The sequence below is a fragment of the Schistocerca nitens genome, chromosome 7 (genome assembly GCF_023898315.1).
Source record: "Schistocerca nitens isolate TAMUIC-IGC-003100 chromosome 7, iqSchNite1.1, whole genome shotgun sequence".
Lineage (NCBI taxonomy): Eukaryota > Metazoa > Arthropoda > Insecta > Orthoptera > Acrididae > Schistocerca > Schistocerca nitens.
The window spans coordinates 356,363,701-356,390,628 of record NC_064620.1 but is presented as its reverse complement, the minus strand read 5'-3'; the positions used below and the strand labels follow the sequence as shown (position 1 = coordinate 356,390,628).

The window sequence follows — 26,928 nt, the reverse complement described above, 5'->3', positions numbered from 1 at the left end:
CTATTTAAAAAAAACAGTTGACATCCGTTTGACCTATGGCAACACCATCTAGCGGGCCAGCCATAGAGCCTTCTGGTTTCCCCCTTCAAGATAGTTTCATTCTTTGTAATTTTTTCATTTGATGCTTATTTTGTGAGAAATTTGGCCCAGTCACGATCAAAGAACCACTCTGTATACTGCAGAAGAAATGTCAATTCCAAGTACAATCAGCTTTTCTACTGTATTTGAAGGTTCCTTTCCAAAAAGAATTCACAGGAATCAGCCCAAAGATACCACAGACAAACATGGACCATAAAAGAGAAAGCATATCTTGCAAACAAAAACAAGAATTGTACATCACAATCATTACAAAAAGTATTGTAAAATACTAATCAAACTAATCAAAAAGTTTATAATTGAGCTCCAAAACCAAAGCAATCTGGAACATAATAAGGAGTGAGACAGGCCCAAAATGTGCCAGTAAAACCAAAGACAGTGTCTTAAATACTGCTGATAAACATATAAGCAACCAAGAGATAATTGCATAGACCTGCAATGCTTATTTTGCGAGTGGTGCTGAGCAAATGGGCTGCAATGGCTCCTTAGAAAGTGCTGCAGAAATACTAAAACATTTTCCTAATCCTACAAGTGAGATAAACATATCCCTATAAAAATATCCACCATAACTGGAAATGAAATAAAGAAAACTACTGGCTCTTTAAAGGGTAATGGATTATCAGGTGTAGATAGTTTTTTCAGTAAACTTCTAACAGTCTGTTTTGATCAGGGTGTTTTGACATTTATAGTGGTAAAGCCTCTCCACAAAAATGGAGACATAACATGTCACAAACTATCGTCCTCCCTCCGTCTTGACCACAGTTGCAAAAATCCTTGAAAATGTACTGTATTCTGAAACTGTCACCATCAGTGAAAGGCAGTTTTGTCTTTGAAAGGGTATATCCATAACTGAAGTTGTAATTTCTTTCACGAACAAGGTACTGGAATCCCTAGGCACAAAAATGAAGCCAGTTGGTGCATTTTGTGAAGTATCTAAGTCCTTTGTCTGTGTGGATCACAAAATACTTCTCAACAGAGCGTGCATCTATGCCATCAGAGGGGAAATGAGGAACTGACTAAAATTATACCTCCAAGAGTTAGTTAGTTAATTTTCCAGTTAGTTTCTCATTTCAAGGGCCATTTTGCATGATAAATGGTAATGATGTGGAATGAGTCATATTACATTCAAATCAAAAATTAATTTGTAAACATGGTTACATGCTGAACATCTATAAGTCTTTTTTAGTTTATTTTATTTATTTATTTTTCAATATACAAATTAGTGATTCCTACCCACCACTTTTTACACACTACAATAATAGGAATTCTTCTACAGAATAGAAGGAGTTGTCAAGGAGAAACTTCTTCAGTTTGTTTATAAATATTACTTTGCTGCCTGTTGGAAATTTTATGTCACTGATTACATGATCAAAAATTTTTGTTGCAAAATTGTGCACCATTTTTTGCTTTAAAAGCAACATTAATATGGATTAATGAATGTCAGTTTTTCTTTTGATATTGTAATTAAATACATCTTTACAGGGAGCAGAAGACTAACAACAAACATTTCACCAATCTAGAGTTGATACCAACAAATTATTTTCAGACATCCTAACCTGATTCAAAGTAAACTTACTTACAATAAAACTGAGCAAAGTTAATTATACACAGTTCAGTTCTGATCACAAAATCCAACAAGAGATATCTATTGTACATCACAGACAGGAAATACAACATTCTTAGGCCTTCACATAGATAGCAGAGTTAGATGGTGCAACTGAACTCGGGCTCGTTTACTACCTATTTTTTCACGTGGCTCATCTTTAAAGGGGGTTGGTAGTAAACAGTTGCATTTGCGCCCCTATTATTGAGTCTGATATTGGCTGGCTTTTGAAGAGCAGTGAATTGAACTATACACGTTCAGATTGAAACTTATTTATTCAAAAGAAACACTTTAATGTTGTGGCCATGCATTTTTTAAGTTCACAAATAATAATCGGTGCAATTCATACACTGTTTGTCTCACACCCACACACTTTCACTTTGTTCCTTCGCATACCCTGCCATCCATGCTGGCACTCGCGGCACTTTGCCGCTCCCAACTCACCACCACAACGGCCAACGACAAAAGACCACGATTTTCCCGCTCATATCCACAGTCCTAAGTCGGGTCACATGACACCACAGTAGTCAAAATAATCGCTAAACATGGCCACAATTCGTTTACAATATTTTATAATATTTAAATACTTAAATCTAAATACATTATATAATTTTACAAATTATCACCACACTTATATAATTCGTTGCAATTAAAAGAAAACCAAAACACTTTCCAACGGAACCACAACGTCCATCAAAACACAAAACAAGTATTTTCTGGTCTATTTTGCCCAGCATATTACCTCTGCTGCTGTGCTTTAAATTTTAAATTACTTGAAAGAGTGCCATATTATCCCCTGTTACCTTACATACTTGAAAGAGTTCCATATTATCCCCTGTTACCTTACATACCCCCACTTCATGGAGACATTACCTTAGTAACGGCAACATGAAGTAGCACCAAATGGAGTGAACCCATATTACTTTATATATTAAACATTTTAATTATAACTATAATGGCACCAAAATATGTAGAACAGTGTTATAGTGGTGAGTTAATCAGTGTAAGCACTGTCATTAGAAAACATATATACATAATCCAACAATGTATCCAGCTCAAATATACAATTAGATAGTATCCTATTGAGTCTGATTGGGCAGGCAAAATAAATGCCCATGTTAGTCTATATGTAGGTTGCACACTCACTGCACATTAACACTTCCACTTTTTACACAGTTGTTCTGTAAGTTGCACGAAGTTGTTGTAACCAGATCCTCGTGTTCACAGGTTTAAGCATTGGAATACAGTCTTTCCAAACTTGTCAGCCAGCAGCACTGTGCTTCCTCTCATTAGCCAAGCCATCCTATCAAAATCTAATCAAATCCTCATAAATCTTGCCTAGACATGCAGACCCACATTTCCCAGGAATCAGGCTATCCAAATCCTCCCTGGAACATCCTGTTTTCACTGATCAGTTCTTATTGAGGTTTGTACAAATGACAAACTTGCACACAAATCAAACACAAACATGGCATAGTTAAATATATTCTATTTCACCCTTCAAATGTTCCCAGATCAGGACCTCCGACACTTCTACCCCCCCACACCAAGAGAATTTATTCCCAGATGCTGATTTTTTTTTTTTTAAGCATCCATACAGCTATATCACTGTACATAAATACACTCAATATTTTTTTTATGAATTCCTATATAAATTTTCACATAATATTTGGCAATATCTTGAAACCCATTCTTTTATGACATTTCCATGGCTATCTAGATTCAATCATAAATGGCAAACAAACTCACCAAGGTCATAAACTTTTACAAGCATCCACTTAGCCATTAGTGTTCATTCCCTCACTTCCCTCATGAACATCTTATAATAAGCAAGTTAATTATTTCCCATATGCCTCTACAATTTGCCTATTTAGTGACTGCCCTACATGACTGTCCCAGCAACAATCCTACCCCCATGCACCAGTATCAACTCCAGGTGCCACAGATACATTAGAAATTTTAATAAAATCTCAACTTTTTTTTTAACAAACTATTTGCAGATTTCCTCCCTCCTATATTCTCCACACATTTATACAGAAATAGACTATATGTACAGTAGGTTTCAGTTCCCGTATGACTTTCAACAAGGCTTCTATCACACCCACACCAGTTGTGCAAATCCATTGGACAACAGATTCCCTTATTGCAAATACATACAGTATAATGATGTTTGTTGACCACCAACAATGGCATCGCAACATACACAGTAACACAAATAATACTCCAATTATAAATACACGTATACATAGCCCCCAATAATTTTTTTTTTAACTCGACAATAGTGTACATGGGAATCTCACTTCCTTAACCTTTATTCTTTTACCACATATTTTTTCAACTCCATTACATTTCTCAGTCCAAATGGCTTTTTGGACACTGGATATACCAACCTATATGCATTAGGGTGTGGACAACCCGTTATCTCAAAGGGTCCATGGTATAATTCAAATAACTTTTTGATTTCGCCATCAATGTCACTGGATTTTTTCTTGTTCCTCACCAGCACCTTATCTCCCTCCTTGAACTTTGTTGTCTTATACCTTTCTCCATGCCTCCTCTGTCTCTCATGTCCTTTCTTTAACATCTGCTGTCTGGCCATCTGCATCTTCTCTTGACTTGTCAAGTCTTGAGATGGAGGAAAATCTATGTGTTCTGCTATTAGATTGTCTGGCTTGATATCTTTCATGAGGTCATGGGGTGAGAATCCTGTTGCACAACTCTTCACTGTGTTCATAAGATCCTCAAACACAGTTATATATTCTGCCCAAGTACTATGCTTTTTACTGCAATATGTCCTACATAGCCTACCCAGCTCCCTCATATACCTCTCAGCAGGGTTTCCCGCAGGGTGATACACTGAAATCCTTATATGCTTCATCCCAGATCTTTGCATAAACTTCCCCCACACACTAGATACAAATTGTGCTCCATTATCAGACAGAACATTCTCTGGTTTTATAACATTCACAAAGTAATCCTTCTCTAGCTTGTTAATTATATTCTGGCTAGTGGCCTTTTTCAGTGGATACAGCTTTACAAACTTTGAGAATACATCAACAGCTAAAAGAACATACTTTACACCCCCTCGACCTGTTGGCAGCCTCCCAAATAAATCAATAGCCAGCAGTTCACCATTTCTTTTAGGAACAATATTCTGCATCTCTCCTTGTACTGCAATAGTATTATACTTCACTTTTTGACATTTGTCACAAGAAGCCAATTGTCTCTTTACTCTCCTGGCCATGTTGTTAAAACTAACATAGTCCTGCAGTATTTCCAAACATTTTTGAGCCCCATAATGCCCATGGCTAAGGTGGATGTAATTTATTAATTTTTCCACATGCTCATCTGGAAAACATACCTTCCACTCCTCTTTGTCCAAATTTCTTCGTCTAAATAAAATACCCTTATAAATTCTATAATATTTAGCTATTTTTTCATGTTATTTACTTCCAAAGTTTATTTTGATAAACTTCAAGGTTTGGTCCCCATTCTGAAGTCTCCTCATGTCCTTACAGATGGATCTGATTTCCTTCTCTCCACCCACTCCTTTCATATACAATATCTGTAGTTCTTTCTTGTCTCCATTCGCTTCATGTTCTTCTCCAATGAATGGTAATCTTGAAAGGCATCAGCCACATTGTTGTCTGTGCCCTTAATATATCTTATCTCATAGTTAAACTGCTGCAAAAACATGGCCCATCTCATGAGTCTATTATTTAACAGCTTACATTCTTGCAAATAGCTCAGAGCCTTATGGTCTGTGTAAACAATCACTTTTCTACCTTCCACATATATCCTGAACTTCTGAAATCCAAAAACTATGGCTAAAAGTTCCTTCTCTGAGATACCATACATTAATTCATGTTTGGACAGCATTCTGCTTGCAAAAGCGATTGCCCTGTGCTCGGTCTTCCCATCTACTACCCTCTCCTGAAATAGCACTGCCCCTATCCCATAATCTGAGCTGTCTGCCCCAATACAGAAAGGCAAAGACAAATCTGGATAGAACAAAATTTTGCTGTTTTTTAAGCTATTCTTGATGGCTTTAAATTCCCGGTCACAGTCAGATGTCCAGCACCAGGTTACACTTTTCTTTAATAGTCTACATAAGTTAGGTGAATTCAGGCTATAATCACTTATGTACTTCCTACAGAATGAACATAGTCCTATAAATGATTTCAATTGTTTCCTGTTCGTTGGCACCTTGCAGTCAACAATAGCCTTGATTTTCTCTTTATTGGGCAGAATGCCATCAGGAGTTAACTGATGACTGAGAAATAGTAATGTTGCTTGAAACAATTCACACTTACTTAACTTATGGGTCATCCCCCCTTTAGATATAGCCTTGAATACATCCTCCAACAGCTGACAGTGCTCTTGCCAATTGCTACTCGTAATCAAAATGTCATCTACGTACACTGTCAATTTTCTCATTAGTTCATCACCCAACACATGACTTAAAGCCCTTACAAAAACTGCTACAGATATTGATAAACCAAATGGCACAACTGTAAACATATAAGTCCTGCCCTCAAATAAGAAAGCAGTGTACTTTCTGCTCTCTTCAGCCAATTGCACCTGCCAGAACCCTGAAGTCAAATCAACACTTGACAGAATTTTAACATTATAAAATTTTTGCAACAGCTCATCCATGTTCTCTGGCTGATCATTTTCTTTGACTATTATTTTATTTTGCTTTCTTGCATCCAGTACTATTCTTATAGAACCATCCCTCTTTTTCACCACTACTATTGGATTACAATACTCACTCCTCCCCATTTCCAGTATGCCCCACTTCAACATCATCTGTATCCTTGCCCTTACAGCCTCTCTATTAGCTATTGCTATAGGATAAGGTTTGGCCCTTATCAGTTCATGTGGCAATACCCTCAAAACATAACTGAAATCTACGACTTTTCCAGGTCTGTCAGAGAACACATGCTTATGCTTACACAATAAACCTGTAAGCTGCACCTTTTGTTCCTTATTTAAATGTCCCATTTCATTTACTTTGTCATGTATCTGCTGTTCAGTGCAGATCTCATCACCTACCTCTTCTATCCTTTGTAAATGAGTAATTGTCTCACCTCCTTTTAATTCCCCTTTAAATTTTATTCTTCGTCTATTTCCACCAGCATCAAATTCTACCAGTCTGTCCTTTACAAAAATGCTACAGTCATACTTGTACAAGAAGTCCATACCCAAAATTACATTCAATGCCAAACCCTTCACCACAAAGCAACTAATATCAAAACAATACTCATTACTATTAAATTCCAGTAATACTTCCCTGCTGATGGGCTTGCTACATGTCCCAGTTGCTGTCTTAATTTTGACTCCTGTAACTGGTAATTCTATTAATCCTAAACCTTTAATTTGCTGCCAGAAAGATTCAGAGATTGCAGATAAACTTGAGCCAGAGTCTAATAATGCTATATCTGCAACTCCTCCCACACTGATATCAATTATTGGCTGTATCACCTCTATTTCTACTCTGTTCAGCCCTGATTCCTGTAATAAATCTCTTTCTACTTCACTCCTGCTTTACTCTTGCATAATGCAAATATCTTTAGGTCTTTCTCCAAAACATACATCAGTATCCCCTTCAAACAGATCCTTAATAGCAAACTCAACATTCTCTTCTTCACTTAATTCTTCCAATTTTCTGGCAATTTTAAATTTTATTTTACCCCATTCTTCAGGCATCAAAGCTTTATGTAATTTTGCATAGGACACCCAATCACTCAAATCATAATCAGCCTCCTCCTTTCCTAACCATCCACAATTAACATCTTTGAGGCTTTCATCATCAGTTAAGAAAACATAGGTTTTAATTTTATCTTCTGGGCAACCTACAGCAACATTCTCCATATCATTACGCATTTCCATATCCACACTGAAGTCATTATCACTACCACAGTTAACACCTGCACCCACAAGCACAGTAACATTATCAGTAGGTAATTTACCAGCATTTTCCACATTGTCAAATACACCACTCATATTAGCCTTTACATCACACTGAATAACGCTCTCCTCACCTTTTCCACAATTCTCCATACTATTTCCAATAGACACCTCTACCCATTCATCACACCCATTATTACTGTGAACATTGCCCCTTAATTCCATATCCACTTCTGTTCCCCCTTTTGATGAAACTACCTCTGTCTCTGATCTTTCAATGAATTTTGCTGCACACAAACCAATATTGTCCTCCTCTGCTTGTAATTTCTCTTCCCTTTTAAACATGTCATCAATGTAAAACTCACACTGTTCATTGCTGATATTAGCCTTGTTCCCTTTTTTCCTCTTATACCTTTTATCTGTATTTCTATAATTGTTAAAACCCCCCCATAGATTTTCATTTCCTAAGACAGCATCCATATGACATATCCCAATTTCCCTATTTTCCTTGCTGACTTTATTACTCATCCCATCATGTCCTTGTCTGGCCCTGTTCACATAATTACCAGCCCCCCTGCGGACCTTAAGTGAGGCATCAATTAGTTTTTTGAGTGCCTACCCTGTCCATTTGCATCTGGCATTCCTACTCTCATACCTTCTCCATCACTCCTCATCTGATCAAAATTGTCTCTTCTCCCTCCAAAATTTCTGTTATACCTTTGTGGCTTGCTTCTCCAATCTCTATCCTGATTATTCTGATCACTTCTATCTTCTCTCCACCTGTTATGGTTATTACTGTATTCATAATTAATACTGTTTCCCTTTCATGATACCTTCCACTCTCCCTATGTTCCATGTATTTAGGTCTGTAACAGAATGCCCTGTCCATATTATCCACAAAATTAAGAAATTCTTCCACTGAATCTGTTGCACTGTGAATCAAATCCCATTGCAAATGCTCTGGTAATCATCTCTTCAGTGTAGATATTTCTGTTAATACGCCCAGTGGCCTATCCAGATGATTTAATTTATTCAGTTCTCTAACACAAAACTCTCTCATACTATCCTTTCCACTCTTGTAACTGGATCCATTCAAAAAATCGTTTTGCAATCTTAATTGTTTTGCTTGGCCCCAGTATTTGTTCAAGAACAGGTTTTCGAAGGTTTTAAAATCACAAAATTTATAATCATTTTGGTTTGCCCATGTTTGAGCTCCCCCTTCCAACTGCCTCTTAACATATTTAATTTTTGCCTGCTCACTCATCCCTGTCACAAAGTTATCCTTACACGCAGCTAGAAAGTCAACTGCATGGTATTTATTCTCCCCATTAAAAGGTTTTGACTGAAATCCATGCCACAGAGGATATCCCAACAATAAATTTCCATTCCCTGCTGCCACAGTATTAACTGTTTCCCTCAAGACATTTATTTCCCCTTCTAATTCCTTCTTATTGTCAGTAATTCCCTTATGGCAATCCAGCACTCCTATCTTAATGGATTCAATGTCTACCTCTGTTTGTCTTTGAAATAATGTGCATTTCTGTTCCTGTACCTGAATCTCCCCCACAAGATTACTTTGCACAGTGTCCACCTTGGCTACTAGGCCTCTTTCAACCTCATCAACTCTCTCAATAATTCCCTCAACAATTTTAACTGTGTTTTCAACTTTATCTGTAATTTGAGTGAATTTGAGATCTAGCTGATCAAAATTTTCACTCACTGTCTTTATTTTATCACTAAGCCTTAATTCCATATCCCCTATTTTCGAATCCATTTCTCCAACTATTGCAGTTTTTATATTCCCTATTTTCGAGTCTATTTCTCCTAATTTACTAGTAATTTTTACAAAAAATGTGCTGAGGTCACTTCCTGGTATCCAGCCTATTTCTTTTGGCATGCTAGGGCTACTACAGGTACTCCTAACATCCACTGATTCGCCTTCACTTTGAGATTCACACGTCTCATCGGCCATGGCTAATGAAAAGACACAATTTTGCAATGTAGCTGCTGGCTGTACTTATCTTTTAAATCCTCGTGTGACGCGACGTCTGCAGTGAGCTCCGCAGCACAGCTATGCAATGAATCTTAATCGGCGGCGTGGACACACAGCAAACTCAATCAGGAGCTAGAACACGTTGCGTAGGCCCCTGGCAGCATGTAGTCATGTTGGTCAGTGGCACGGATGACGGCGTTGATCGTCGGCAGCACGTGGATACAGCTTCAACTGCTTTACCCGTAGCAACACATGGACGTGGCACGGACGACGGTTTCTTCTCGCGGCAGCACGTATCGCGGCACGGACGACTGTTTTACCCGCGGCAACACGTGGATACGGCAAGCACGGCAGTTTTACCCGCGGCAACACGTGGTCGAATCATCAGACAGTGTAACTGACTGCTTCACAATCGTGGTGGCCTTATATCGGCATAACCACGGGGCAACGCGTATCTTGTCCAGCACAAACACTCCGGTACTGCTAATGCACCGATTTAGCTCAGAGCCCCCACACTGACTGCTCAAAAGCTGAACATCAGATGGACATTCGATTCCGAAATACTATCGAATATGGAAGAAAGTCCTATCCCAGATGAGCCCCCAATTGCAACTGAACTCGGGCTCGTTTACTACCTATTTTTTCACGTGGCTCATCTTTAAAGGGGGTTGGTAGTAAACGGTTGCATTTGCGCCCCTATTATTGAGTCTGATATTGGCTGGCTTTTGAAGAGCAGTGAATTGAACTATACACGTTCAGATTGAAACTTATTTATTCAAAAGAAACACTTTAACGTTGTGGCCATGCATTTTTTAAGTTCACAAATAATAATCGGTGCAATTCGTACACTGTTTGTCTCACACCCACACACTTTCACTTTGTTCCTTTGCATACCCTGCCGTCCATGCTGGCACTCGCGGCACTTTGCCGCTCCCAACTCACCACCACAACGGCCAACGACAAAAGACCACGATTTTCCCGCTCATATCCACAGTCCTAAGTCAGGTCACATGACACCACAGTAGTCAAAATAATTGCTAAACATGGCCACAATTCATTTACAATATTTTATAATATTTAAATACTTAAATCTAAATACATTATATAATTTTACAAATTATCACCACACTTATATAATTCGTTGCAATTAAAAGAAAACCAAAACACTTTCCAACGGAACTACAACGTCCATCAAAACACAAAACAAGTATTTTCTGGTCTATTTTGCCCAGCATATTATCGCTGCTGCTGTGCTTTAAATTTTAAATTACTTGAAAGAGTGCCATATTATCCCCTGTTACCTTACATACTTGAAAGAGTTCCATATTATCCCCTGTTACCTTACAATGGGAACATCGTACTCTCCAGACCACAAAAAAGCAGTCTTCAGCTACTTTTGCCATTAGGACAATCTTACATACTGGAGATGTCAGTGTCACAAAGTCCACTTCCTTTGGATGCCTCCACTCTGGCACAATGCACTCTCACCAAAGAAAACTTTGTTTCTGCAGGAAATAGTTGTCCAAGTTATGTGCAGATTTTCCCTGATCACTTCCTGTAGTCATCCCATGTAGGCTTTCACGGCCGGCATCTTCATCAGTAAACACTTCCAGGCTAAGTTGCTGTGGTCGATCTGTAGAACTTCTTCTCCCTGACGTTTCGTTCTCAACTACGGAGAACATCTTCTCCATATAAGCGGCGGCCCCAGCTCCTAGCAGCCAGTCGTCGACTCACCTCGGAATATGTTCTCCGTAGTTGAGAATGAAACGTCAGGGAGAAGAAGTTGTACAGATCGACCACGGCAACTTAGCCTGGAAGTGTTTACTGATGATGATGAACTTCCTGTAGTGTTCTTTTTAAAATACTGAAGATACTTACCACAACTATCCAATATATTTATTCCATTATGAGCTTCATTTTTTACAATCCTGTGCACTAGGAAACCAATTAAATATACCAAAGTTCAAGTATTACAATATTTAATTCACTGTCGAATAATGTCAGAAGTCCACATAGTAGCAGTGAATTATTAAAACAGTAAAATAAAGATGTGTTTACTTGATAAAACTTTTTATTCATTAGATGAATTTTTTATCAGAGACATATATACCCGTAATGTATGTATTTTTATTGTTTGTTGCTATTGTTGTGCAACAGGCACTAATCGTTGTAGGGAGTCTTTCCTTCACTTTGCTTCTTGTTTTTGTTCTAGTGGTGTATTTTTATTTTTCTTGCAATTGTTTTTTTTGTAAACTTACTGTAGGTTTCCTTGTTACATGTTCTATGTGATTTTTATTTATGTATTCTTTGATGCATTCCACATCCTAGTGCTTCACATGGATAAAAGGATCCCCAAAATATGTATATAAATAAATAAAATAAATATATACTAACTTCCAACTGTAAGCAAAGGAACTGTAATGGTAAGACCAGGACAACTCTCAACACTACTACACTTGATTTAGTGAAATAATTTTTTATAAGAGTCACTCATCTCACTTTGATCCAAGAGACAAGAATAGAAAATCACAACTCCAACAAAACTAATCACTACTCTGCAGCACTTTCATTTCTCTCAGAGGGATTTCCTGGTTTCATCATTTTATTCAAAACATAAGATGTTAGCAGCATCCCTTACCTGCAAACCAGCTTCTTGCACTAACTGTTGAAATCTTACAAAAAAAAAAAAAAAAAATCCTCAGTACCTGAGTTAAAACTGATTAAGGTCAGTAAGTCACACTAAAATGAAACATTCCTGTCTGTATGGAAACAATACAGTTTATTTATACTTAAATAAACTTCGCCATGCCAGTTTCTTTGTCCAGTGCATCCTCCAGTTAACTATTACCTCCCAGAACCAAAATAAAACTGCTACTAAGTAACAATACAAGCTTGCACTAAATCACCTTAACCTATAAACTGGAAGTTACAACTGCCAATGAGCTATTGCTGCAGCAAAGCTGTCCCACAAAATCAAGCAGGCCTACACTAAAATACTTTAACTATGATAACACTGTGCATCATGGATCCACTGGATCAACCTTAATCATATCTCAATGGATCATTAATGACTCCACAATTTTACAAGTTCTGAGCAACTCCCAAAATTTGTTAAACATTGAGGCATCTCAGCCAATCAGTGTTGTGGCTCCAAAGTGAGTGGCTTGTTACATACTAATGGGGACTCGCATTAGTTCAGCTCCCTGTATGGCTAACAATCATTTTCTAGCTGGTGCTGCCACTTGGCAGAATCACTTGTTACTAAATTTTGCAGAACTTACAAACAGAAAAGTTTCCATTACATCATGGTAAACTCTTTGAATATGGTGTAGTGGAAGCTTTCCAGAGTGCCACACTGTTTGGATTTGGGAGAAACCCCTCCACCTCCCTAAAACTCCTGACAATGGACTCCCATGCAGTTAAGATTGTATTCTGAATATCACAGCAGATGCTTGTTATCACCTCAACAATTATGGTGGCTCCTATCCTCAGTTAGAGCAAATAAAATTAAACTCTGGATTTAAATCTGAATTATATGATTACACTTCTAACAAGCTCTCCCTGTTAGCAGTGAAAAGATACATTGCAAACTAAGGCACAAGTGAAAATGTTAGTTTACAGGCATGTCACACATCCTATTGTAATAACTTCAAGTTGAACAAATATATTTCAAGGAAGACACAATACATGAAAGTCACAGATGAAGTAAACAGAGTGTACACTTTAACAGTGAAATCATAACTGAGTCCAAGTCTAGTGGCTGCTGGATGGCTGGTCGCTTAGGTGGCGCTGCTTCTGCAATGCTGGCAGACAGCGCCACATGTAGAGGATGCGCGTAACTGCGCGGTGGCACTTTGAAAGATCGGCGAGTCACAACACTATTCCCCCCTTTGAATTTTTTGCACAGGTCTTGGTGGAGGTGGCCTGTAGATTGCTAACATCCATAGATGTTGTTTGACTGGCCGTGAAGTCTCGAGGAGGAGGCTTCCCATACGGATGGAAGTGTCCTCGATGATAACGGGTCAAGATGACAGGAGACGTGGGGGTCGAATCTGCTGGGGCCCCATGCACCAATCTGCCCATTGTGGCAAGTCCGGTTGTTATAACAAGAGACATAGGCGATGTGTCCGCGTCCGTAGGAGAAGGAGGCGAGTAGAGTTGCTCCGACAGATGATGGTCATCTGGTTCCTGCATGGGCACGTTTCCTGGTGGCGTCAGTTCTTGTGCTGGCACCGATATGATGGTGAGAGGACTGCGTTGTGAGTAATGAGAGATTCCAGTATCCCGAGTGTCAGATAGAGCCGAAGGTGGTGTAGCAGCGTCCAGAACAGGCGTTGCCAGCACACGAGGCTGAAGCTGGTCCGAATGATGCACTACAACACCCCTGTCTGTCTGGATTTCATACAGGCGTTGGTCACGGTGTCATAAGATGCGACCAGGACTCCATTTTGGCCGCCTGCCATATCCCCATACCCATACAGGTTGTCGGCAGTGAACTGGCCCAGTGAAGGCACCTGCGGCCATGAGGTGGAAGGCCACAGAAGATGAAGTAGCGTGTGGGGCTGTCGGCCATGTAAGAGCTCAGCCAGGCTGTGGTCACCCATGGGGGAGAAACGGTAATAAGCCCGAAATTTGAGAAGCGCATCATCAGCAGCAGAAGAAGTCAGGAGTTTCCTCACCTGAGCCTTAAATGTGTGGACCAGTCGTTCAGCCTCACCGTTTGACCGTGGATGGAATGGAGGGGCCGTGACATGCATGACGCCGTGACGGGCACAAAAATCTGCAAAATCGGAAGAGGCAAATTGCAGACCATTATCAGTAACAAGAGTAGAGGGAAGGCCTTCCAAAGAGAAAATGCAAGCTAGAGCATTAGTAGTTGCTGTGGTGGTAGGTGAAGTGCAACAGACAATGAAAGGAAAGTTAGAGTAGGCGTCAATAACGAGAAGCCAATAAGTACCTAAAAAAGGTCCCATGAAGTCAGCATGAATATGCTCCCAGGGCTTCTCAAGAGAAGGCCACGGTGACAAAGATGACTTAGGGGTGGCGGCCTGTGACGCACAAGGGCTGCAGGTAGCGACCATGTGGGCGATTTCAGAGTCGATGCCAGACCACTACACATGGCAGCGCACCAGAGATTTTGTGCGAGAGACACCCCAGTGCCCTTGGTGAAGGAGGCACAAGACCGAAGCACGCAAAGACACAGGTACCACAACACGCGGCGAAGCATTTTCGGTGGAAAGAAGGATAACACCATCCCTAGCCGTGAGGCGGTAAAGCAAAGCGTAGTAGTTCCGCAATGGATCAGAAGTCTTAGCGGATGGATAATCTGGCTAACCCTTCTGAATACAGCGTAAAACCCAGAAGAGGGTAGGGTCAGAACCCGTAGCAGGAGAGGACCACTCAATGGGAGGGACAGGAAGCAAGACCCCTGAAGCAGTGAGACGATCCAGCTTCTGTTTGACCTGATCACGAAGGGCCACAGGAATGGGCCGAGCCTGAGAAAACTTAGGCTGAGCAGTGAGTTTGAGCGGGATATGAGCTTCAAAGTAGTTGGCACGGCCTAACCCAAGAGAAAAACGGGACGAAAATGTCATCAACAAGGAATCCAATTGAGCATAAGGAATAGCATCAGAGACGATATTGACAGAGTCATCCATGGAGAACCCAAAAACGCGAAAGGCATCGAAACTAAAAAGATTCTCCGCGTTACTATGGTCGACCACAAATATGGGAACAGTGCGAACAACAGATTTGTAAGATACCTCAGCATCAAATTGCCCCAAGAGAGAAATCTTCTGTTTATTGTAAGTCTATAATTGCCTAGTGACAGGTGACAGGATTGGAGAACCCAACTGAAGATACGTCTGAGAATTGATGATAGTGGCAGCAGAACCAGTATCCACCTGCATGCGAACATCTCGACCAAGTATTTGGACAGTGAGGAATAATTTCCCTGAAAGGGAAGAAGTACAATTGACAGACAACACAGAATCAGAATCAGTGTCATGTTCATGAACATCATGTATGCGGTCAGATTTGCAAACGGATGACACATGACCGTTTTTTTTTTTTTTTTTTTTTTTTTTTTTTTTTTTTTTTTTTTTTTTTTTTCATTTGTGACACATGACCCAACGTTGTGGACAATCTTCTCATGAATGTTTCGTAAAACACTGGGGACATGAAGGAAGTTGCCATGGGTTTTGCTGCAGTTTCTTAGAGGTTTGTTTACGGTTAGGCCGAGGCTGCGCTTGTGAGCATACTGCGGCCACATCGGCCGGCGGGGACACGCCACACGCTTCGTCAACATCGCACAGAGGTTGTATTTCCCCGACGTCACCCCATGCCTCTATTTGCGCTCCAGTGCCACGAGAAATTTCAAAAGACTGAGTGATGGATAGGACTTTATCTAGAGTCAGATTTTCCAACTGAAAGGCATGTTCTACATCTACATCTACATCCATACTCCGCAAGCCGCCTGACGGTGTGTGGCGGAGGTTACCCTGAGTACCTCTATCGGTTCTCCCTTCTATTCCAGTCTCGTATTGTTCATGGAAAGAAGGATTGTCGGTATGCTTCTGTGTGCGCTCTAATCTCTTTGACTTTATCCTCATGGTCTCTTCGCGAGATATACGTAGGAGGGAGCAATATACTGCTTGACTCTTCAGTGAAGGTATGTTCTCAAAACTTCAACAAAAGCCCATACTGAGCTACTGAGCGTCTCTCCCGCAGTCTTCCACTGGAGTTTATCTATCATTTCCATAACGTTTTCGCAATTACTAAATGATCCTGTAATGAAGCGCGCTGCTCTCCGTTGGATCTTCTCTATCTCTTCTATCAACCCTATCTGGTACGGATCCCACACTGCTGAGCAGTATTCAAGCAGTGGGTGAACAAGCGTACTGTAACCTACATCCTTTGTTTTCGGATTGCATTTCCTTAGGATTCTTCCAATGAATCTGTCTGGCATCTGCTTTACCAACGATCAACTTTATATGATCATTCCATTTTAAATCACTCCTAATGCGTACTCCCAGATAATTTATGGAATTAACTGCTTCCAGTTGCTGACCTATATTGTAGCTAAATGATAAGGGATCTTTCTTTCTATGTATTTGAAGCACATTACACTTGTCTACATTGAGATTGAATTGCCATTCCCTGTACCATGCGTCAATTTGCTGCAGATCCTCCTGCATTTCAGTACAATTTTCCATTGTTACAACCTCTCAATACACCACAGCATCATCTGCAAAAAGCCTCAGTGAACTTCCGATGTCATCCACAAGGTCATTTATGTATATTGTGAATAGCAACGGTCCTATGACACTCCCCTGCGGCACACCTGAAATCACTCTTACTTCGGAAGACTTCTCTCCATTGAGAACGACATGCTGCATTCTGTTATCTAGGAACTCTTCAATCCAATCACACAATTGGTCTGATAGTCCACATGCCCTTACTTTGTTCATTAAACGACTGTGGGGAACTGTATCGAACGCCTTGCGGAAGTCAAGAAACACGGCATCTACCTGTGAACCCGTGTCTATGGCCCTCTGAGTCTCGTGGACGAATAGCGCGAGCTGGGTTTAACACGACCGTCTTTTTCGAAACCCATGCTGATTCCTACAGAGTAGATTTCTAGTCTCCAGAAAAGTCATTATACTCGAACATAATACGTGTTCCAAAATTCTACAACTGATCGACGTTAGAGATATAGGTCTGTAGTTCTGCACATCTGTTCGAAGCCCCTTCGTCAAAATGGGGATGACCTGTGCCCTTTTCCAATCCTTTGGAACGCTACGCTCTTCTAGAGATCTACGGTACACCGCAGCAAGGAGGGGGGCAAGTTGCTTCGCGTACTCTGTGTAAAATCGAACTGGTATCCCATCAGGTCCAGCGGCCTTTCCTCTTTTGAGCGATTTTAATTGTTTCTCTATCCCTCTGTCGTCTATTTCGATATCTACCATTTTGTCATCTGTGCGACAATCTAGAGAAGGAACTACAGTGCAGTCTTCCTCTGTGAAACAGCTTTCGAAAAAGACATTTAGTATTTCGGCCTTTCGTCTGTCATCCTCTGTTTCAGTACCATTTTGGTCACAGAGTGTCTGGACATTTTGTTTTGATCCACCTACCGCTTTGACAGAAGACCAAAATTTCTTAGGATTTTCTGCCAAGTCAGTACATAGAACTTTACTTTCGAATTCATTGAACGCCTCTCGCATAGCCCTCCTCACACTACATTTCGCTTGGTGTAATTTTTGTTTGTCTGCAAGGCTTTGGCTATGTTTATGTTTGCTGTGAAGTTCCCTTTCCTTCCGCAGCAGTTTTCTAACTCGGTTGTTGTACCACGGTGGCTCTTTTCCATCTCTTACGATCTTGCTTGTCACATACTCATCTAACGCATATTGTATGATGGTTTTGAACTTTGTCCACTGATCCTCAACACTATCTGTACTTGAGACAAAACTTTCATGTTGAGCCGTCAGGTACTCTGTAATCTGCTTTTTGTCACTTTTGCTAAACAGAAAAATCTTCCTACCTTTTTTAATATTTCTATTTACGGCTGAAATCATCGATGCAGTAACCACTTTATGATCGCTGATTCCCTGTTCTGCATTAACTGTTTCAAATAGTTTGGGTCTGTTTGTCACCAGAAGGTCTAATATGTTATTGCCATGAGTTGGTTCTCCGTTTACCTGCTCAAGGTAGTTTTCAGATAAAGCACTTAAAAAAATTTCACTGGATTCTTTGTCCCTGCCACCCATTATGAACGTTTGAGTCTCCCAGTCTATATCCAGCAAATTAAAATCTCCACCCAGAACTATAACATGGTGGGGAAATCTACTCAAAATATTTTCCAAATTATCCTTCAGGTGCTCAGCCACAACAGCTGCTGAGCCAGGGGGCCTATAGAGACATCCAATTACCATGTCTGAGCCTGCTTTAACCGTGACCTTCACCCAAATTATTTCATTTCGGATCTCCATCAATTTCCTTCAATACTATTGCACTTGTTATAGCTGTAAACACGCCTCCCCCTTCACTGTCCAGCCTGTCTCTGCAGTATACATTCCAATCTGAGTTTAGGATTTCATTACTGTTTTCGTCTGGTTTCAGCCAACTTTCTGTCCCTAGTACTATATGGGCCGTTTATTAATGAGAGCAGTTCTGGGACCTTTCTATAGACGCTCCTGCAGTTTACTATTAGCATTTTGCCTACTCCTACCTTGCCACGTCTCAGGAGGCGTCTTGTCGGGCCTAGGGAGGGAATTCTCTAACCTAAAAAACCCCCATGTGCACTCCATACGTACTCCGCTACCCTTGTAGCCACTTCCGGCTTGTAGTGCACTCCTGACCTATTCAGGGGGACCCTACATTTCTCCACCCGACAGCGGAGGTCGAGAAATTTGCACCCCAGATCTCCGCAGAATCGTCTGAGCCTCTGGTTTAAGCCTTCCACTCGGCTCCAAACCAGAGGACCGCGATCAGTTCTGGGAACAATACTACAAATAGTTAGCTCTGATTCCATCCTGCGAGCAAGGCTTTCCGCCTTCACCAATTCCGCCAACCGCCTGTACAAACTGAGGATGACCTCTGAACCCAGACGGCAAGAGTCATTGGTGCCGACATGAGCAACAATTTGTAGTCGGGTGCACCCAGTGCTCTGTATCGCCGCCAGCAGGGCCTCCTCCACATCTCGGATGAGACCCCCCAGCAAGCAGACAGAGTGAACACTGGCATTCTTCCCCGACCTTTCCGCTATTTCCCTAAGGGGCTCCATCACCCGGCTTATGTTGGAGCTCCCAATAACTAATAAACCCCTCCCCCCGTGTGCCTGCTCGGACCTTGCTGAAAGAGGCGGCCACATGTCCACTCACAGGCAGAGCGGGCGATGCCACACGGCCAGCCTCCACATTTACCCTCCGCCTCGTGCGCCGCGAACGCCGCTGAACCCACCACTCCCCTTGGGGAGAGGGTGGCCCAACCGCGCCCAGTGCCCGCGAAGATGTCTCGACAGCAGGGACAGTGGGTGACACATGTAACACCTGGGTTGTACCATGTGATGCAACAGACTCCCCACTGCCGCTACACTCCCAGGCAGCAGCCTGAAGACGGCTGACCGCGGCCATCAAGACATTCAGCTGTTCGCGAACAGTGGCCAGCGCCTCCTGCGTCCGTACACAGCAGTCACACATCCTATCCATCCTAAGAAATCAATTTGAGTTAATCAACTTTTAACTAGACTGCTAATTCGCTAAAGGCGGCTTATTGTTGACTAAACTGTGGTTGCTAGCCACTTCTTGTAGAAAACAATGAAAATAGCACTACCTGTCTCTGGACTGTATTGAAAAACACTAGCACTACTGGCACTATGGTTGACTAAAGGGACTCTCTCTGACTGTATTCAAAACAAACACGAAATCTATGGAACACTATTATTAGCACTTGACAATTAAAGCTTCCTAAAAGCAAAAACACACGGAAGAAGAAGTGACAAGTAAGAAAAATACAGTTAATACTTAAATTAAGGTAGCTCGCTGCACAGCAGACGTGAAGCAGATGGCAGTCTTCTTCTTTGTCGGGCGCCGATTGGATAATAGCTTACCGTACCATGGAATCGGCGTAGGATTCTTTGTGAACTTCAATAACAAATTGACACTTTCTACTGAGGCCGTGAAGTTCAGCAGCCCAAGTGCGATAGGATTGATTCGGTTGTTCTTGATAACGATAAAAGGCAACACGAGAGGCTACCACATGCATATGCTTTTGAAAATAGACGGACAGAAGTGAGAACATTTCAGCAAAGGACAAAGATGCAGGATCTTTCAAAGGAGACAATTGCGACAATAACCGATACATTTGAGGTGAAGTCCATGAAAGGAACAGAGACTTACATGTTTGTTCGTCTGCGACATGAAATGCCAAGAAGTGCTGTCGAACATGTTTTTTGTAATCAGACCAGTCTTCCGCCGTCTCGTCGTAAGGAGGAAAAGTAGATAGAGACAACGACGAGAGATGCCCCACATTTGATGCCGTGACGAAATCACGAATCGCATTTGTGAGAAGCATTTGCTGTCCTATGAGACCTTGCAATAGTTGCTCTAAAGTGGCCATGGAAACATGTGGGTCAACGATGGAAAAGTAAAATCACTATCTCGTCGCCAATTGTAATAATTTCAAGTTGAACTAATATATTTCGAGGAAGACACAATACTTGAAAGTCACAGATCAAGTAAGCAGAGTAAGATGTGTGTACACTTAAACAGTCAAATCATAACTGAGTCCAAGTCTAGCTGCCGCTGGCTGGCTGGCCGCTTAGGTGGCACTGCTGCTGCATGGCTGGCAGACAGCGCTGCATGTAGAGGACGCGCATAACTGCGTGGCGGCACTTTGAAAGATCGGCGAGTCACAACACCTATGCTTGCAGTGTTACTGCCCAACAAGACTGTACATGGATTATTTTATGCACTACAGTATCACGAAGGACATGGGTGCCCCTTTTTTGTCACAGGTGTAGCTAATTACAACAGATGTGTGCCCATAATGTCACGTCACCTCAATGTCCGGATGTCTGCTATTGCAACATGATGATGTGTCTACTTACAATGCTGAAAACACAATATTTTAAACCAATTTTGTCTTATTTTATTTTATTAAATGGTTGTAGTGTGACATTCCTGAGTTATTTGTAACAGTTGAGTGGATTTCATTCCTCATCAAGTTATTCCGCTGCTGCAGGATTATTAAATACTGTAAAAGGGGATGAGGAAATGAACTAGTTTTCTAAGTTCTGTGAGATGGAAAAGTTTATAATAGTTCCCGTATTTTGAGGAATACAGGCTACTGAAATTCAGAATGGAGTTGTGTGCTTTGCTGTAAAGTTATTCAACAACCTCTCATCTCACATAACACAATAAATTAAGCAGCAGACATGCACATTTCAAATTAGAGTGTTGGATAAACTGTCAGACAACGTTCTTCATGAGCTAATGAAAACACACACACACACACACACACACACACACACACACACACACACACACACACACACACACACACACACACACACAAAAAATTGCTGTGTGTGTACGTATCTAAGTGTGTAGGGGAGGGGAGTCATCCCATTGTTTGATAAAGCAAGAAATTGTGAATCCCTACAAACCCAACTTAAATTAAAAACATACTTCATCAGCCACTCTACGCAAAAATTATCTGAGTGTGAAACAATGCAAATTCCAGGATGGAATATCAACAACTATGAAAAGTATAGACTGCTATTCATGATAAAGATGACACACTGAGTTGCGGAGAGGCACAACAAAAAGGCTGTTACACAATAACCTCTTGGGCAAAGTCTTCTTCAGAAAAAAAAAAGAAAAACTCATACACATTCTCACAAGCAGCCACATGTCATGCACACCTGACCACTATCTCCTGATGCTCTGGCCAGACTGCAACTGTTCCATTGAATGGAAGCAGCCATGAAGTGGGGTGGGGAAGGGGGAAGGCTAGCAGAGTATTGGTTGTAGGAGAGATGTGAGCTGTCTCGTGGAAAGTGCAGGGACTTGAAGGCAGCAAGACAAGGCTGCCAGATGCAATATTGGAAGGCTGTGGGGGAGGGAGGGGGTGGGAAAATGGAGAGTGGAAAAGGAGAAGAGCAGAGAGAGGAAAAGACTGGCAGGTGCATTGGCAGAGAGTGGCACATAATGAGGGTGAGGCAACATGAACTGAGAGGAGGTTATAGGATGGAGGGGGCAGAAACTGTTGGGACGAGGTTGTGGGTACAGTATGTTATCATAGGTTGAGGCCAGGATAATTTTGTATGCAGAGAATGTGTTCTAATTATAACTTCCACCTGTGCAGTTCAGAAAAGGTGTTGGTGGAGGAGAGGCTCAAGATGCATGCATTTTGAAGCAGCCATTGAAATCAAGCATGCTATGTTCAGCTACATGTTGTGCCATAGGGTGGTCCACTTAGCTCTTGGCCACAAGTTTGGCAGTGGCCAGTCACCCTGGTAGACAGCTGGTTGGTAGTCATACCACTATAAAAACTGTGCAATGGTTGCAGCAGAGCTTATGTGTGATATGCTGATTTCACAGGCCCAGCCTCTGATGAGGTAGGAAAAGACTGTGACAGGATTGGAATAAGAAGTGCTGGGTGGGTGGACTGGGCAGGTTTTGCAATTGGATCTTCTGCAAAGATGTGATTCCTTTGGCTATGGGCTGGTATTGGGAGTGATATAGGGATGGACTAGGATGTCGTGGAGTGGAGTGAGCAATGGAACACCACTCTGGAAGGGATGGGAAGGGTCTTGGGTAGGGTGTCCTTCATTGCAGGGCATGATGATGTATAATTATGGGAAGGCTCTTGGGTTGGATGTCTCTCATTTCAGGGAATGACGATATACAATTACAGCCCTGATGAAGGTTGTGGTTCAACTGTTCTAGCCTGGGGTGGTATTGGCTGATGAAGGGGGACAGGCACTCTTTCTAGCTTGTTCCTGGGGGTTGGTGGGAGAACTGGGAGTGTGTAGAGATATGGAATAGGAAATTTTTTTGTGGACAAGGTCTGGGAGATAGTTCTTGTCTGTGAAAGCCATTGTGATACCTTCAGCATATGGGGCAAGGGAGTTCTTGTCACTGCAGATATGCTGTCTTGGGTGGCCAGATGTATGGGAAGGATTTTTTGGTGTGGAAAGGATGGCACCTTTGAAATGCATTAACTGTTGGTAGATGGTGCATTTAATTTGGACAGAGGTGTGGATGGAGCCATCAGAGAGGAGAAAGTCAATGTGCAGGAAAGTGGCAGGCTGGGTTGAGAAGAACAAGATGAAGTGGATGGGAGAGTTGTTGAGGTTGTGAAGGAATGAGGAAATGTTGTCTTGACTCTGAGTCTAGCTAGTGGATTTTAAGTCTGGTTACTACATAATTCCTCATACAGCTTACAAGCTTTATCTTAACACACAACTACTCGTCCTTTGAAGGGAACATATACATACAAAATCTGTGACACAGCCATTGGCACTTCCGTGGACCCTCCTATACCAGTCTGATGATATCTTCGCGATCTGGACTCAGTGTCAAGACAAGCTTTCCTCATTCCTTCACAATCTCAACACCTTCTCTCCCATCTGCTTCACCTAGTTGTCCTCAACAGGTGTCCCACTTTCTTGGACATTGATCTTATCCTCTCTGATGGCTCCAACCACAGCTCTGTCCACATTAAATGCATCACCACCAACAGCACCTGCATTTTGACAGCTGCCACCCCTTTGACACCAAAAAATCTCTCCCATTCAGCCTGGCTACCCAGGACAGCGTATCTCCAGACTCAAGAACTCCTTTGCCTGGTATGCTGGAAGTCTCACAAAGACCTTCACAGACAAGTGCTACCCCCAGACATAGTTGACAAACAGATTTCCCATGCCATATGCTCACATACCTCAAATCCTCCCACCACTCCCAAGAATCAGCTACAAAGAAGTGACCCCTTCATCACCCAATACGCCTCTGGACAGAAACAACTGAACCACATCCTTCATCAGGGCTTTGATTATCTATCATCATGCCCTGAACTGAGGGACATCTCACCTAAGATCCTTCCCTGTGGAAGATCCAGATGCAAGACCTGCCCAATCCACCCACCCAGCAGTTCATATTCCAGCCCTATCACAGGCTCATTCTACCCCATCAGAGGCTGAGACACCTATGCAAACAGCCATGTCATGCAGTAGCTCTGCTGCAGTCACTGCACAGTTTTCTTATATTGGTATTGTTGTGTACATAATGGTAAGTAGAGGTGGGCTACAGAGTGGCACAATAGCTGCCATTGTTGGAAAGCTGGACAGAAGCATAAATGATTAGTGAACAAGCACATACAGTAAACAGAAGCTTCATGTGAAATGATAATTAAATCAAGACCCTAAGCTGTCAACAGGCATTGATATACATCAACAGGGATAGTTGATAATGTGTGCCCCGACCGGGACTCGAACCCAGGATCTCCTGCTTACATGGCAGATGCTCTATCCATCTGAGCCACCGAGGGCAGAGAGGATAGTGCGACTGCAGAGATTTATCCCTTGCACGCTCCCGGTGAGATCCACATTCCCAACTTAATGTCCACACACAACATTCGTAGTGTCCCTGCCCGTTACGCTCATTACTCGCAGCAGACAATCTTACTGAGTCCCGTAAGAGTTTGAGCAATGCATGTGCATCCCGCACAGAAGAAGAAGGTTAAAAGCTGGCTAGCCTTAACTATATGAAGATGGTATCTGTCCTTTTGGACATGTCCGAAAGAACAGATACCGTCGGTGACCATGCAGCTCTCTTAGAATGAAATTGTAATTAAATCAATACCCTAAGCTGTTGGCAGGAGTTGATATACATCAATGGGGACAGTTGAAAATGTGTGCCCTGACTGGGACTCAAACCCGGGATCTCCTGCTTACAAATGCAGATGCTCTATCCATCTGAGCCACTGGGGTCACAGAGGATAATGTGACTGCAGGGATTATCCCTTGCATGCTCCCCGTGAGACTCACATTCCTAACTTAATGTCCACACATTACATTCATAGTGCCCCTGCCCATTACACTCGGGGCAGACAATCATACCAAGTCCCGTAAGAGTTCAGACAATGCGTGTGCATCCAGCATCCAATTTTCAACTTTGTGAAAAACATTTTCACCAGTATTGGTTCCTTTTAATGGCTGTAATGCTAATCATTCTTTCATTGTTTTGAATTCCACATCTACACCATGAACAAAAATCACTAGCAAGACTTTCACTGGTCTGCATCATGAGCTGCAAATGTGCATCGAGCTTACCCAAGCATTGTCAGGAATACACAAAAATGTGTCTCAGGTGGAGTAGAGTGTGAGCATCTTGTCCTCTCCCACGGATGTTATCCATGGGCGGGATTGAAATCAATCATGGATTGGATCCAGCCTGCAGGCTGCCGGTTGCTGGTTGCCCACCTGTGGTCTAAAACAATACATAAAGAAAGGAGAATCAGAAGTCAGTCACAGTGCAACATTACGGTAGTGCATAACCTTGCCTGGAGAAACACAACATATGAGAGCAGCAGTAGTGCATGTACAAATAGGATTGTACCATATTGTCTGCCAAAGCAGTCTGTAGGGCCTGCCCCAAAGCACAGTAATTCCAGCCTGGCCACAGTCCGTGGAGATCACAGTCACATTACACTATTGTCATACAGGGCTGTGGGGCAGCTAGGGTGAGTTCACAGGGAGTGTTAGTAATGTACGTGATAACTGTTGCCCATGTCTGACATCTCAATAAATATCCGTTTCTCGACCCACGTTCATATGACATTTTTTATCTTCTCCATGTGCTGAACCTCACCCTGAAATATTGCCATGTATTTTGGAACACCCTGCATAATAGACAGAAACATACTCAGTATGAAATTATATCCTTTAAACAGAATGCTACCTGAAATTTTGTGAGATAAATGCTAATATTCAGTAGAAAAACCCATTCAGAAGAAGTTGAACAAGATGTTAAATTAGTATCATACTAATCAATTAACTGTTTTCCATAACAGACTCCATTACTGTTGCTAGTACTTACTTACTTTGATAGTAATAAACTTTTATCACGAATTTTTGATCTATCTCAAATCAAATTATTCATAAATGTACATCATGAGACTAATAATACCACAGTTCATAATGACTGTGCTAATTCAGTGAGGCCTGTGTAACAGACTTAGAACTCAGTTTCCTTTTAAGAATCTGCACAGAACTCGAAACATTTTCTGTCTCTATGATCTGAAGCTCATTACACTGAACATTAAATTTTTGAAGATTCTATTTCTGGAGAATTTCAATAATATGTGTCAGAGAATTTCAATAATATGTGTCAAAATTTATGACTGTATTTGAATAATAATACTGTTAATATTATTGTTGATAATCTAGACTTTTGTTGTCCTATAGGAGGCCGAGAGGTTATTTGGTGCACTTCCTCTGCGCATTGGACTACTTGAAGTGCCAGATAAAAAGTTCACTCATGTTGACTTCCTTATTTCTGACAATGCCAAAGAAGTATTGTATGACAATTTAACTAAGATAATAAAAAGTTATTGACAAAATGGGTTATGTTAATCAAAACATTATTTAGTAACATATTACTGAAATGCTGGAAAATTACAAGGAAAAAATCTGAGTAGTGCAGTAGAATATAACCAAAGTAGTCACAGGAACATATGAAACCTTTCCATACATGATTTTTTCACTCACAGACCCTCATGACCAGTATAAAATGTGTGACATTCTGAAAAAAAGATTCTACTAAAA

The 26,928-nt window shown here is 41.5% G+C and overlaps 1 protein-coding gene across 3 annotated transcripts in view; it reads left to right on the top strand.

Moving 5' to 3' along the window:
* Positions 1–26,723, top strand: part of LOC126195219 (lipase 1-like) — a 226,308-nt gene extending 199,585 nt beyond the window's left edge. For all 3 annotated transcript variants that reach the window (XM_049933738.1, XM_049933739.1, XM_049933737.1), the window contains one exon: positions 26,569–26,723. In XM_049933738.1, the coding sequence (XP_049789695.1) occupies positions 26,569–26,718 (150 nt within the window). In that variant the 3' untranslated portion in view covers positions 26,719–26,723. The remainder of the gene's footprint in view (positions 1–26,568) is intronic.
* Positions 26,724–26,928: the final 205 nt, after the last annotated feature.